The following is a 16,340-nucleotide window of genomic DNA, read 5'->3' on the forward strand; positions in this document are numbered from 1 at the left end:
CTGACTAACAAAGTCTGACTAACAAATCAAGTATGACTAGCAATTCAAGTCTGACTAACAAACAAAGTCTGACTAACAAAGTCTGACTAACAAACAAAGTCTGGCAAAGTCTGTCTAACAAACAAAGTCTGACTAACAAAGTCTGACAAACAAACAAAGTCTGACTAACAAATCAAGTCTGACAAAGTCTGGCTTACAAACAAAGTCTGTTCTAACAAACAAAGTCTGACTAACAAACAAAGTCTGACTAACAAACAAAGTCTGGCTAACAAACAAAGTCTGACCAACAAACAAAGTCTGACTAACAAACAAAGTCTGACCAACAAACAAAGTCTGGCTAACAAACAAATTCTGACTAACAAACAAAGTCTGACACTTACAAACAAAGTCTGACTAACAAACAAAGTCTGACCAACAAACAAAGTCTGACACTTAACACAAACAAAGTCTGACACTTAACAAACAAAGTCTGACAACAAACAAAGTCTGACTATAACAAACAAAGTCTGACAACAAACATGACATTAACAAACAAAGTCTGACACTTACAAACAAAGTCTGACTAAAAGTCAAACAAAGTCTGACTAACAAACAAAGTCTGACTAACAAACAAAGACCAACAAACAAAGTCTGTCTAACAAACAAAGTTCTGACTAACAAACAAAGTCTGACTAACAAACAAAGTCTGACTAACAAACAAAGTCTGACCAACAAACAAAGTCTGACATTAACAAACAAAGTCTGACTAACAAACAAAGTCTGACTACTTACAAACAAAGTCTGACCAACAAACAAACTGTCTAACAAACAAAGTCTGACCAACAAACAAAGTCTGACATTAACAAACAAAGTGTCTGACTAACAAACAAAGTCTGACCAACAAACAAAGTCTGACCAACAGTTCTGACAAAGTCTGACTAACAAACAAAGTCTGACTAACAAAACAAACAAAGTCTGACTAACAAAACAAAGTCTGACCAACAAACAAAGTCTGACTAACAAACAAAGTCTGACGGCTTAACAAAACAAAGTCTGACACTTACAAACAAAGTCTGACTAACAAACAAAGTCTGACCAACAAACAAAGTCTGACCAACAAACAAAGTCTGACATTAACAAACAAAGTCTGACACTTACAAACAAAGTCTGACTAACAAACAAAGTCTGACCAACAAACAAAGTCTGACATTAACAAACAAAGTCTGACACTTACAAACAAGTCTGACTAACAAACAAAGTCTGACCAACCAAAACAAAGTCTGACTAACAAAACAAAGTCTGACCTAACAAACAAAGTCTGACTAACAAACAAAGTCTGACACTTATAAACAAAGTCTGACTAACAAACAAAGTCTTACAAACAAAGTCTGACTAACAAACAACTGTCTCTACTTTAAAACAAAGTCTGACTAACAAACAAAGTCTGACTAACAACTTTGTCTAACAAACAAAGTCTGACTAACAAACAAAGTCTGACAACAAACAAAGTATGACACTAACAAACAAAGTCTGACTAACAAACAAAGTCTGACTAACATCAAAGTCTGACTAACAAACAAAGTCTGAACCTAACAAAACAAAGTCTGACTAACAAACAAAGTCTGACTAACAAACAAAGTCTGACAAACAAACAAAGTCTGACTAACAAATCAAGTCTGACAAAGTCTGACTAACAAACAAAGATCTGGCTAACAAACAAAGTCTGACCAAACAAACAAAGTCTGTGCTAAACAAACAAATTCTGACTAACAAACAAAGTCTGACACTTACAAACAAAGTCTGACTAACAAACTAAGTCTGACCAACAAACAAAGTCTGACCAAACAAACAAAGTCTGACATTAACAAACAAAGTCTGACACTTACAAACAAAGTTCTGACTAACCAAACAAAGTTCTGACCAACAAACAAAGTCTGACATTAACAAACAAACGTCTGACACTTAACAAACAAAGTCTGACTAACAAACAAGTTCTGACCAACAAACAAAGTCTGACATTAACAAACAAAGTTATGACCACTTAAAAAACAAAGTCTGGACTAACAAAACAAAGTCTGGACACTTTATAAACAAAGTCTGACTAACAAACAAAGTCTGAGCAACAACACAAAAGTTCTGACATTAACAAAACACAAGTCTGACACTTATAAACAAAGGCTCTGACCAACAAACAAATCTTAGTCCTGATTTAAGTCTGGCTTAACTAAACAAACTTTGTCCTAAACAAACAAAGTCTGACTAACAAAACAAAGTCTGACATCTCAACAAACAAAGTGCTGACCAACAACAAAAGTCTGGACCTAAACGCAAACAAAGTGTTGAACTAACAAAACAAAAGTCTGAACAATTACAAAACAAAGTGACTGACCTCAACAAACAAAGTCTGACCAAACAAACAAAGGTCTGGACATTAACAAACTAAGTCTGACGACACTTACAAACCAAAGTTACTCTGACCAACAAAAACAAAGTCTGACAATTTAAAAAAACAAAGTCTGCATGACTAACAAACTAAGTCTGACACTTACAAACAAAGTCTGACCAACAAAGTTTGACTAACAAACAAAGTCTGACTAACAAACAAAAATCTGACTAACAAACAAAGTCTGACTAACAAACAAGTCTGACTATAACAAATCAAGTCTGACAAAGTCTGTCTAACAAACAAAGTCTGGCTAACAAAACAAAGTTAGTCTGACTAACAAACAAAGTCTGGGACACTTACAAACAAAGTCTCTGACCAACAAAGTCTGACACTAAAAACAAAGTTCGACACTAACAAACAAAGTCTGACCACAACAAACAAAGTCTGACTATCAAACCAAAGTCTGACCAACAAACAATAAGTCGGACTAACAAAAACAAAGTCGGGACTAACAAACAAGGCCTGACTAACAAATCAAGTACTGTACAAAGTCTGACTAACAAACAAAGTCTGACTAACAAACAAGTTCTGGATCTAACAAACAAAGTCTGACCTAACAAACAATTCTGACTAAGTCTGTCATACAAACAAAGTCGGACCAACAAACAATTCTGACTAACTAAAACAAAGTCTGACTAACAAACAAAGTATAACTAACAAACAAAGTTCGGACTTACAAAGTTCAGACTAAACAAACAAAGTCGGACTAACAAACAAAGTCGGACTAACAAACAAAGTCGGACTAACAAACAAAGTCTGACTAACAAAGTTCTGACTAACAAACTAATAAAGTCAGGGGAAGACTAAACAAACAAAGTCGGAAGTGGGGGACTAACAAAACAAAGTTGGACTAACAAACAAAATCATAAAAAGATAAAACAAAGCTCACAAAAGGTGCACATGGAAAAGTAACAAGTGCATGATGGGATAGAATTTACAACACTGTTACAACCAACCAATCACGTGATAGTCTGTGCCCCTAGGAAAAAACCCTGAAGAGGCATTCCAAGGGAGACAACACAGACTTTACAATCTTACTTGCACTCTTTGCATTTGTATCCCAAAAACATCTGTTTGTGACAGTGGTCGCATGTTGTTATTTTAAAGGTGTTACAGAACCTATTGTTGAAAAGCAACAGCAAGTTATATTTAGAAATCTCTGGAGGAATTTCAACAGTTTAAGCACAGTAAACCACATTATTTAAAAATGTTCACGAAACATAAATGCTCGTATAATTTCACAACAGAGTTTGAACACAATTTCAAATTTGTGAATAATTGTATAAAAAGTATATATATGAAGGCAAGGATGTCAGTTGACTTCAAGTTTATGTATTCATGAATATGTTAAAAGTAATAAAGACACAAATATTGCATACACGGGAATGATTAAGTAAAGTGGTCTACAGTACACAAATTTCCTATGTGGGACTTGGTGGTGACAATGCTAATTCCTCAATGTATTTCTAATCACAATTCATACCTGAAATAAAACAAGAGGCCCAGAGGGACCTGTATCGCTCACCTGGTTTGTGTAATGCCAAGTCATGTTCTGAATTACAGGTTCATTGTTTCTTTTCTGAGGAATTTTATATATTTTACCTCTAATTTCCTATTATTGGGCCCCGCCCCTCCTGCACCCCAGCGGTGGTCAGAGGCACAAATTTATACAAGTTATGTTCCCCTTCTCCCAAGGATATTTGTGGCCAAATTTGGTTCCAATCCATGCAGAACTCTATGACTAGTAGCGATTTAAATGATTTACCTCTATTTCCCCCTATAAACAAGAGGCCCAGAGGGCCTGTATCGCTCACCTGGTTTGTAATGCCAAGTAATGTTCTGAATACAGGTTCATTGTTTCTTTTCTGAAGGAATTTTAATATTTACCTCTAATTCCCCTATTGGGCCCCGCCCCTCCTGCCCCCAGCGGGTCAGAGGCAAAATTTATACAAGTTCTGTTCCCCTTCTCCCAAGGATATTTGTGGCCAAATTTGGTTCCAATCCATGCAAGAACTCTATGACTAGTAGCGATTTAAAGGATTTACCTCTATTTCCCCTATTGGGCCCTGCCCCTCCTGCCCCTGGGGGATCAGAGCCAAAATTTATACAAATTCAGTTCCCCTTCCCCCAAGGATGTTTGTGGCTGATTTTGGATACAATCCATGCCAAACTCTAGGACAATTAGCAATTTAAAGGATTTACCTCTATTCCCATATTGGGCCCCGCCCCTCCTGCCCCTGGGGGATCAGAGCCAAAATTTATACAAGTTCTGTTCCCCTTCCCCCAAGGATGTTTGTGGCCAAATTTGGTTACAATTCATGCAGAACTCTAGGACAAGTAGCGATTTATAGAATTTACCTATGATTTCCCTATTGGGCCCCGCCCCTCCTGCACCCCGGGACCAGAGCCAAAATTTATTGAAACTCAGTTCTTATTCTCCCAAGGATGTTTCTGGCCAAATTTGGTTAAATTCCATGCGGAACTCTATGACTAGTAGCGATTTAAAGATTTTACCTCTATTTCCCCTATTGAGCCCCGCCCCTCCTGCCCCCGTGGGGTCAGAGCCAATATTTATACAAGTTCTGTTCCCCTTACCCCAAGGATGTTTGTGGCCAAATTTGGATACAATCCATGCAGAACTCTATGACAAGTAGCGATTTAAAGGATTTACCTCTATTTCCCCTATTGGGCCCAGCCCCACCTGCCCCCAGGAGGTCAGAGCCAAAATTTATACAAGTTCTGTTCCCCTTCCCCCAAGGATGTTTGTGGCCAAATTTGGTTACATTTCATTCAGAACTCTATATATGACTAGTAGCGATTTAAAGGATTTACCTCTATTTCCCCTATTGGGCCCCGCCCCTCCCGCCCCTCCAGCCCCCGGGGGGCCAGAGCCAAAATTTATACAAGTTCTGTTTCCCTTACCCCAAGGATGTTTGTGGCCAAATTTAGTTCTAATCCCAAGCAGAACTCTATGACTAGTAGCGATTTAAAGGATTTACCTCTATTTCCCCTATTGGGCCCCGCCCCTCCTGCCCCTGGGGGGCCAGAGCAAAAAATTATACAAGTTCTGTTCCCCTTCCCCTAAGGATGTTTGTGGCCAAATTTGGTTACAATCCATACAGAACTCTATGACTTGTAGCGATTTAAAGGATTTACCTCTATTTCCCCTATTGGGCCCTGCCCCTCCTGCCCCCGGGGGGTCAGAGCCAAAATTTATACAAGTTCTGTTCCCCTTCCCCCAAGGATGTTTGTGGCCAAATTTGGTTCCAATCCATGCAGAACTCTAGGACAAGTAGCGATTTATAGGAAATGTTTGACAGACGGACAGACGGGCGGAAGGACGGACGACGGACGCCGCGCCATGACATTAGCTCACCGGCCCTTCGGGCCAGGTGAGCTAAAAAGCATCACAGTGTCTATCTAAAATTAGCCGGATACTAAGTGAATTTTCACAGAGGATTGAAATTGAAGTAAATCCTGCTTTAGCAGCCACCTAAGTGTGTATAAAGATCAATTAGCTATACAGACTACTTTTTCCCTTGTATCTTGGGTGGTTTTCATAGGCAGTATACATTGTACATGCATTATTGCCTAACTTGATACCTCCATGGGAGAGGGTTGAGGTGGGGTTGGGCACAAAGGCTCGGGTTAGTGCCAGATGAACGTGGAAGTTGGTGAGTGAGGATAAGGATAGGTTTGAGGTGGAGGAGGGCTTGGAAATAGGGCACTGATAGGGAAGGGCTGCTATAGTAACTGTTACTGATTTGTCACTTTCTCAGGGTTCTAGATGGTCAATTTCAACACAAAGTGCCCTGTGTATAAAAATCACTTGGCTATAAAAAATTGTTTTTTTTTTTTCTTAGTTCCTTGGGTGGTCTCAATAGACAAAATATTATGTCAGAACGAGACAGATATGCATTGGGATAGGGTGGCGAAGTGAATGGACCACGGTAACACTTTATATACACGTTAGCTTATCCCATTTCATGACAGGGGCACAATGTAAACCACTCGATTTTTGTAAGATACAATATTTTTTCTGTATAATTTCGCTAGAGGTGGAGGTTTATTAGTTTAACGTCCTATTCAGAGTCAGGGACATGTAAGGACGTGGCAGGTTTGTTGGTGGAGGAAAGCCAGAATACCCCGATAAGCGGTCAGTACCTGGCAACTGCCCCACATGGGATTCGAACTCGCAAACCCAGAGGTGGAAGGCTTGTGGTAATATGTTGAGATATCTTAACCACTCGGCCACAGTGGCCACAATTTTGCGGGAGCTTGAATCTGAATTGTATGAATGCAGGGTTGTCAGTGAGGGCAATTGTGTTTCTTTAACAAAGACACAAAATGTCGTATAGGAGAAAATAAAGTGGTTTACAGTAACATGAACCAATTGATGTATCCGAGATACCTACCTATGGTTGCCATGGATTTGGTGTTGTTTTGGAGACTTGGGCACAGCTAACGTATCTGGAAGTAAAATGGGTTTATATTTCAACAAAACTTAGAACTATACTTACTTCAGTCAGAAGGCAGACGACACAAATCTGGAAAGCTGTAAAATGTCTCATTTATAAGTTCATATTATTTACAATAAAAGTACATCCTTTTGAAGTCATACTTAGAATTTTTTTACATGCCGGAAATTACATTGAGAAAACATTATTACAAAACAACAGTTTGCTATGTCAAAATATTAAATTTAGTATCTCCTTATGATTTCAATTTATTGTAATATCTACAGATACATATGTATTAATTAAATACACTGCTATTAATGATATCTGATACCACACACCCTACCGTTTTTGGTAATCAAATTTTAGTGCAAAATTTATTTATAATGGGTGTGAATAGTGATGAATTATCAAATTCTTTGAATGATGTACAGAAAATACAACATTTCTGCATATTTTTCTGTATAAATCTAAAAAATAATGCCCTTAAAAACTACTGCATGCAATTTTGAAAACACCATCCCCATGCCTAACTGAAATCCATCAAAAATTCTACATACAGATATGTAAAGAAAAACACGGACAAAGCACAAAACACAACATATTATACCACCAACCCATGTTGTTCCACACAACACACACTCCTCCCTTTGCATACATCATACTTCCTCTCCCTCACAATACAACACATAACCTCTCTCAATACAACACAAAACCCCTCTCTATACAACACATAACCTCTCTCAATACAACACAAAACCCCTCTCTATACAACACAAAACCCCTCTCTATACAACACATAACCTCTCTCAATACAACACAAAACCCATCTCTATACAACACATAACTCCTCTCTATACAACACATAGCCCCTCTCTATACACACATAACCCCTCTCTAAACAACACATAACCCCTCTCAATACACACATAACCCCTCTCTATACAACACATAACCCCTCTCAATACACACATAACCCCTCTCTATACACACATAACCCCTCTCAATACAACACAAAAAACCTCTCAATACAAACATAACCTCTCTCAATACAAACATAACCTCTCTCAATACAAACATAACCTCTCTCAATACAAACATAACCTCTCCTATACAAACATACCCCTCTCAATACAACACATAACCCCTCTCAATACAGCACATAACCCCTCTCTACACAACACATATCCCCTCTCAATACAACACATAACCCCTCTCAATACAGCACATAACCCCTCTCTACACAACACATATCCCCTCTCAATACAACACATAACCTCTTTCTTTACAACACATAACCCTTCTCAATACAACACATATCCCGTCTCTGTACAACACATAGTCCCTCTCTATACAACACATAACCCCTCTCAATACAACACATATCCCGTCTCTGTACAACACATAACCCCTCTCAATACAACACATAACCCCTCTCAATACAACACATAGCCCCTCTCTAGATACAACACATAGTCCCTCTCTATACAACACATAACCCCTCTCAATACAACACATAGTCCACAACCCTCCCTCTCCACAACATATAACCCCCTCCCTTTCAATAACACATTACTCACCTCTCCCTTTCCACAACACACAACCTCTCTCTCTCTCCATACAACACATGGCCCATAACCCATCCCTTTTCACAACACATAACTTCTACCCTTTCACAATGCATAACCCCCTCCCTTTCAACAACACATTACCCACCCCTCCCTTTCCACAACACACAACCCCTCTCTCTCCATACAACACATAGCCCATAACCCTCCCTCTCCATACAACCCACCCCTCCCATTCTACTACACATAACCTCTCCCTCTTCATACAATTCATAACCCATAGCATCTCCCTTTCCACAACACATAAACCCTCTCTCTCCATATAACACATAACCCAAAATCCTCCCCTCTCCATACAATACATAGCCAATAACTCCTCTCTTCATACAACACATTTCTGATAACCCATCCCTTTTCACAACATGTAACTTCTACCCTTTCCCAATGCATAACCCCCTTCCTTTACACAACACATTACCCATACCTTCCCTTTCCACAACACACAACCCCTCTCTCTCTATACAACCCATAGCCCATAACCCTCCCTCTCAATACAACCCATCTCTCCCTTTCCGGAACACACAACCACCCTAGCTCCCTCTCATTACAACACATAGCCCATAACCCCTCCTTTTCCACAACACATTGCCCACAACCTTCATTATCCACAACACACAAACTCCTCTCTCCCCATACAACACACAACCCCTCTCTCTCTTTACAACACATAGCCCATAACCCCTCCACTGCCACAGCACATCACACACCACCTTTCCTATCCACAACACACAACGCATTTTGAATGATACATACATGATCTTTTTTACTTTATGCAATTCTTTACTGACCTGATGATATACCACATATTTTCCTCTCAGAACAAGTACAACACAATGTATACATATATCAATTGTCACAACAGCACAAGATACAATTTCACATCACATGAATGACATAATATACCATTAACTATTCCAAAACAAGTCAACTTTGTTGGTTTGATTGGTAAGAAAAAAAGGCTGCAGGGGGTTTGATACGTTTGCCACTCCTTCTTACAGTGAAAATGTACTCAACATTTCATACTCTGTACATATGACATATTTGCAAAATATAGACTTATTTGCCCTTGCGAGTAGGTATTGATAGTGGCGTCTTGTGTTTGTAATAATTTTAGAGAAAATGATGGTCACAAAATAACGACTTGCACAATGGATAACCTACCCACAAGGGAGGTAACTCTGTCAAATGTAAAGATATATATATATATATATATATATATAGCTGAACTGTTTTCTTTTATTATGAATTGATTCATATCAATCAATCCAACTTAAATATTACTCTGGATGGGTTTGAGTTCATTTAAGTTACTCAAGGATATGATGGGTTTATAGGTGGTAAGACTCGGAGGAAACCATCAACCTAGGACAAGCACCTGGTAGTAAATGGTCTATATGGGTCTCTCTTTTACAGATTTATAACACAGATAAGAGGCATTGTTTTATATGTCAGAACACCTTAACCACTCAGCCATCAGGGCAACACTCTGTTTTAAACACTCTGACCTGTTTAAAATGGATAAGGACCTTTCTAAAGAGAACCTGCCAGATCAAGGATCTTAACTCTACCTGAACTGGCAGAAATTAGTGTGTTTATTCAAATCAATCATAGGATTTTTTCCTAGTGTTCAAAGAAAAACAATCGACTAGTATGGAGCAAAGCGTATATATTATGGATCCGTTTAACCTATGTTAAAGTTAGCATCCAAGACTGTTCTTTCTTAATAACTAAAATGTGTATTCTTATCATTATTTTGTTTTAGATAATAGAAAGATACAATAACTCTTTAACACCATTCTGTATAAATTTAAGGTTAGTGATTTAATGAAACATTTTTGAAAATTGAAATTGTAATAGACTTTGAAACATTTCAATTTACAATCATTCTATAATTCTTATATATATAAACATCTAGTGTCATTTTCTGAAATAATGTGCATAAAGACTTCTGAACATCCACAATGACTATCAACTAACTCGATTACATGGATGCAAAGTGCAATTCTGTGGTAAAAGCGTTTGTGTTTTTATGAATATATGCATGTGCCCTGCAAGAATCACCTTATTCATATGCATGTGCCCTGCAAGAATCACCTTATTCATATGCATGTGCCCTGCAAGAATCACCTTATTCATATGCATGTGCCCTGCAAGAATCACCTTATTCATATGCATGTGCCCTGCAAGAATCACCTTATTCATATGCATGTGCCCTGCAAGAATCACCTTATTCATATGCATGTGCCCTGCAAGAATCACCTTATTCATATGCATGTGCCCTGCAAGAATCACCTTATTCATATGCATGTGCCCTGCAATAATCACCTTATTCATATACATGTGCCCTGCAAGAATCACCTTATTCATATGCACGTGCCCTGCAAGAATCACCTTATTCATATACATGTGCCCTGCAAGAATCACCTTAAGTCAATATAAAACAAAACTCTCTATTTTGAACACATCAAATAATTGTTGTTTTTTATTATAGACTATCGAAAAAAAATTCATGTGTACTGGAATTGTGCAATTTAGTGTGAATAACATGCAAGTCCTTTTTACCACTACTAAATTGTCTACTAACTACCCATCACATTATTCTATATAGACTATATCTTAACTGTACAGGGCTGTAAGGCTAACTTACTTGCTTGGTCGTAATTATAAGACTATTTTAAATATAAAAGGACCTTAAAACTAACTTAATGATTGGTCATAAGACTATCTCTTACTTTGGGGCGGGTATAAGGCTATCTTAACTGGGGGAGGGGGGGCATAAGACTATCCTAACTTTGTGTGTGTGGGGGGGGCATAAGACTATCCTAACTTTTGTGTGTGTGGGGGGGGGCATAAGACTATCCTAACTTTGTGTGTGTGGGGGGCATAAGACTTCTAATTGTGTGTGTGGGGGGGCATAAGACTATTTAACTTTGTGTGTGGGGGGGGCATAAGACTATTTTAACTTTGTTGGGGGTGGTGCGGTTGTGAGACTTAACTTTTCTTAACTGTTTTGGGCTACAAGACCATCTTAGCTGTACAGGGCCGTATGAATATCTTACTGACTGGGTCGTTATTATAGGACTAGATTAACTATAACAGGACCGTAAGATTAACTTACTGATTGGTCATAAGAATATCTTAATTTGTGGGAGCAATTAGACTATCTTAACCATGGGGGGCCACAGGACTATCTTAACTTTCTTAACTGTTGTGGACCATAAGACCATCTTAACTGTCTCAGGCAACACAACTTGGTTAGTCTACCACTAGCCCTTTACCATTTGGGACAAAATTAATTGTCTTGCGAAGTCTATATTACTTGCTTGCATTTTTTTTGTGGTACCCAGGAGTTCTACCAATGGCCTTTAGCTGTAATGGGGTGTAATTCCTAGGCTAATAATGTTTATGTCAGAACAAAACCTGAAGAGTACGCCCTATCCTAGAATATCAGTGGCTGGATGTAACAGCCTATTTCATTTATCGATGACAATACCAATGAGAGAAAGAATGTACAACAACACCAGATTTACACTAAGACGTGTCTGTGAATCTAGAAAAACCACCACTACAGCATCCATTGGAAAATCTTACTTGCTGAAAACTAAAGGAATTACCTGTGTTTTTTGTTTTGTTGTTTTAATTCAAATAATTTTTTTGATGTATTACATATTATTGTGTTTGAAATTAAATTCAAATAATGTATTTTTCTATCTGAATGAACTATTTAAAATAAATTTTTTAACAAATTTTTAACCAAATCCATATTAAGCAGAAATTGATTAAATTCCAAACCCTGGAAAAATAGCAGATTCTCAAATTTTCAAAAATTTTAGCAAGCCAAGTGACATTCCAAAATATATAAAAATAATATTAACATAAAAATAATTTTGATTAAGTTCTGTAAGAATTTCCCAATGTATGACATGCAGGCTGTTCACAGCGAAGGAGTGAAAAACGTGAGGAATAAGGACATGCAGGGGAAAATAACTCTACTATACCACAAACACAACACCGAAAGTTGACCCGACTTACTTTTGGAATAGTCAATAGCCTTGAGTCGTGATGGATGTATAGGAGAATTAGGAATGGGGGAGGTGTGACCTGATGGACCGCGACTGCCCCCACCCGTTTCTGAACCTTCGTTAGAAGGCCGGCGTATCTTCAGCATATCATTGCCAATAATTAGATTGGTAGGTTTCTTCTTACTGTACCTGTGGAATAAATGAAAACTTTTAAAAATTTGAATGTAACAGTATAAGTACAACACTTCAATTTTGAAAAAAATATATAAATGAAAATTCAATAAAAATAAACAGTGAGAGCTGCTTGTGTCTAACTCATGGGAACGCTAACATCACAAAAAAAAGTTTTCAAAATAGTGAAGAGCTAATGGTTTCAGAAAAGGCAATAAGGAGACATCACCAATTCTTTCTTTTTAATGAAATATGTAAATAAAAATATATCTGTTATCCTTAGACCATTTTCGGCAAGAAATTTTTTTAAAATTCCTTGATCCAGTGAAAGGTGACCTCAACACTTACTTAGGTCCGTCAATGTCTGTGACTCGGTTAGCCAGCTGTGACTCGTGAGAGCGGCTCTTTGTGAGGGGATAGTCAGGAATGAGAATGTGTCGACGATTTGTGGGTGGTGTGCCTGTCATCCGTGAGTTTCCTCCAGCTCTACCGGTCAGGGGTGGCGTGGGCGGAGGTGTATACCTAAAAGGAAGGGAGATAACTCTAAGCCATAAAAGGGATCATAACTTGACAGGTAAAATGTTACTTATTTAACAGAGTACCTAGAAATGTAAGAAATAAATCCCTTAGCCTTCCCAAACTGCTTTAAATTGGAGCATTGTCATATAATAGCATACATAGATGTTTTTATCGCAGAATATGAATATAATAATTAACTTCATCAAACTGATTTTTTTTTTGGTTACAATAAACATTTATGAAAACTTAACCATTTTTGCAAACATAGTTATATGACTTCTAAAATTAAAGACCAGCTTGATGCTTTTGTAATAAAATCACTTTGACAATAGTACCCGGCCAAGCAAACAGTAGTTTATTTTACTTGTTGGGGAACCCCTATTTGTATTATGATCCCTCCTTAAATAAACAATGACCATGTACCTGGTTCTGTCCGTGTGTTACCTGGTTCTGTCTGTGTGATAATGAACTATCTGGTTCTGTCCGTGTGATAATGACCACTTACCTGGTTCTGTCCGTGTGATAATGACCACTTACCTGGTTCTGTCCGTGTGAGTGGTTGGCACTGGAGAGGGAGGCGTGCTCTGTGGCGATGTAGGAATGGGTACTGGCTGGATATTTTCTGGAGGGAGGGAGGAGATGGAGGGTCGGCCCGAGTGGTAGCCTGGGGAACTGCCGCTGTAAGGGCTACTGGAAGCCTGGGTATAGTTGGTCCAACTCAGGTCTTTATCACTGTCTCCTCCTGTATCGCCAACCAACAGGTGTTCTGGAATCAGGTCAAACATCAAAGGTCAAGTATATCAAATGGGTCAAATGTCAGAAGGTCACAGGAGGTCTTCAACCATAAAGTTAAGTACCTGGTACAATGTGTAAGTTCTAATGTTTCTAAATCACAAGTTCAAATGCTAAAGAGGTCTAATTTTAAACACATAACTAATGTTCTTGAATCATAAAGGTGACAAAATAATCAGGTCAAGTATAAAGTAGTTAACTAATTATAATGAACCTGCATGAAGTCAACTTTTGAACAGAACAATACAAAATCAACACTGACACCAAATCAGTGAATGAAAACATTAATAGTTCATATTTATACACACAGATATTTGATAATATTACCGTTAAAACACACAAAAATCACAAACCTGTCCATTTCTTGAGGTTACGAAGAGCACAGTTGAATTTTCTGTGATCCTCCTCTTTGGAATCAAACCTCAGCAGCAGATTTCTCACCTCATCTTCTCGCATGTCCAGAAGTGATGTTAAAGTTATCTCCCTTTGAAGTACACCCTAGGAAAGACCAAACAAACTCTCACGTAAATATACCAGATATCGACTATAAAGTCTCAAAGTTGACCCAAAACAGTTTGCACTCTAAAAATGAAATTCCAAAATTCAAAATCTACCACGTAGAAATTCCAAATTATGGCAAAAGTCACCTATTGAAAAATTAAGAAAAAAAGAGAGACCTGAACTGATAAAATATGATATGTTTTTACTCATGTTTTTAATTTCTATTATAAGGAAATAAGTCAGGGTAATGCTACAAGCATTAAGATTTTACTTAATTATATAAATACTAATGAAAAAAAAACAAGTTTTATACTTGGAGGTTAAAATATAGGTCAGTATAACCTAATCTTAATAAATTGAATAGATAACTAGATAAATGAAAAGGTTTCTCGTTTGAAGGAAATCACAGGTCAAAATATAGGTCAGTGTACCAGATCACACATTGTATATCACCTCACTTCTGACTTCAAACACCAAAGAAATTCATATCCAATCAGCTTCTGATTAAGTTTAAATAGAAAATATCTGTCAAAAATGCCTGGTCTATCCAGGAAATCTGGAAAGGACACGGTATGGACAGCCTCAGGACAGGGCATGTGATAGGATAGGAGGGGACAGGAATGGTCTTCAGTCACACCATGGTGGGAGGGGGGGGGGGGCATTTAAAGAAATAAAAATAAAAATAAAACATATCAGTATTTCTATACCAATACCCTCTCCCAAGCCAGAAAATGTCTTTAAATGATTACAAATGGATACTTGTAATTAAATATAAATAAAGGAAATCTCCATCTACAATGCAGTCAAAGATAGAACCAAGATGTTTCATGAAATTGTTTACAGGCAAATCGTTTCCTGACAAAATCAATATTATTTAGTTTGGTAACTATTAAAGAATGGAATCCATAGATAGAACATTCGCTCAATTTATTAATGTCTAGGGGCCAACAAAGTGTATAGTGTCAATTTAAGAGTTTGTGGCTGTCTAGGTACATGTATATATAAGATATTGTCCAATGGTATCTATTTATAGGCATGTTACCTGTAATTTAAATATCACCTCACAATCAACAAAACATTCCTGGAATGTCAGCTATGTGCCATATTAATCTCATTTATTAAATCATTTTAACTCCCAAACTAGATTCGATCATAAGTGTTATAGGTTATTACAGGTGCAGAAAGCTTAACCTGTGGATTATTCGGTAAATATCACCTGTTGATCCAGGTGAGATAACGGCTGAGTAGGTATGTGTGTACTGTATATACTTTACAGAGAGTTGTACACACGGTGCCCACAAAGGTATGTCAATTATTTCAGAAACCAGATCCACAAATATGCCTGTATTGTATGTATACAACTTCCTGAAATAGCCCTCCAATTAAACCAATCACAGGCTATGTAAACCTGTCCTTTCTGGCCACAAAAATACCTCTGATGATATAGGATCAGGAATTTTAACATTTCACTTTGCTACACCATGAAAGGCTAACACCGAATCAATACAATTTTTTCATCATTTTGTTATTGGCAATTTTCTTCTTGTAAATATATGACTTAAAATTTAAAAATTTTGCAGGTTATTGATGAAGAAACATACTTTTCTTTAAACAAACGAAAAATTTAAAGTCAACAGATTATTTCAATTAAGATAGTTTCTTTGCTTTTTCTTCTTTGTATATAATGAAATTTTAAGTAATATGGTGAAAAATTAAATAAACTTTTTCTTTTTGAGTCTTGATTTTTAAAACATGTTTTTTCTTTTATATGTATGTGTGCATTCGGTTTTTAAATATTTGAACTTAACAGATAATCAGAAAAACA

The 16,340-nt window shown here is 37.3% G+C and overlaps 1 protein-coding gene across 3 annotated transcripts in view; it reads right to left on the reverse strand.

Moving 5' to 3' along the window:
* The window catches only part of LOC138332021 (kinase suppressor of Ras 2-like), a 51,130-nt gene that overhangs the window by 26,396 nt on the left and 8,394 nt on the right, over positions 1-16,340 (reverse strand). For 2 of the 3 annotated variants that reach the window (XM_069279948.1, XM_069279946.1), the window contains exons 3-7: positions 14,368-14,512; positions 13,760-13,988; positions 13,052-13,225; positions 12,543-12,721; positions 6,841-6,895 (exon numbers count right to left, since the gene is read on the reverse strand). In XM_069279948.1, the coding sequence (XP_069136049.1) occupies positions 6,841-6,895; positions 12,543-12,721; positions 13,052-13,225; positions 13,760-13,988; positions 14,368-14,512 (782 nt within the window). The remainder of the gene's footprint in view (positions 1-6,840; positions 6,896-12,542; positions 12,722-13,051; positions 13,226-13,759; positions 13,989-14,367; positions 14,513-16,340) is intronic. The other variant, XM_069279949.1, reaches the window with a different exon arrangement.

Source organism: Argopecten irradians, chromosome 9, assembly GCF_041381155.1.
Source record: "Argopecten irradians isolate NY chromosome 9, Ai_NY, whole genome shotgun sequence".
Taxonomy (NCBI): Eukaryota; Metazoa; Mollusca; class Bivalvia; order Pectinida; family Pectinidae; genus Argopecten; species Argopecten irradians.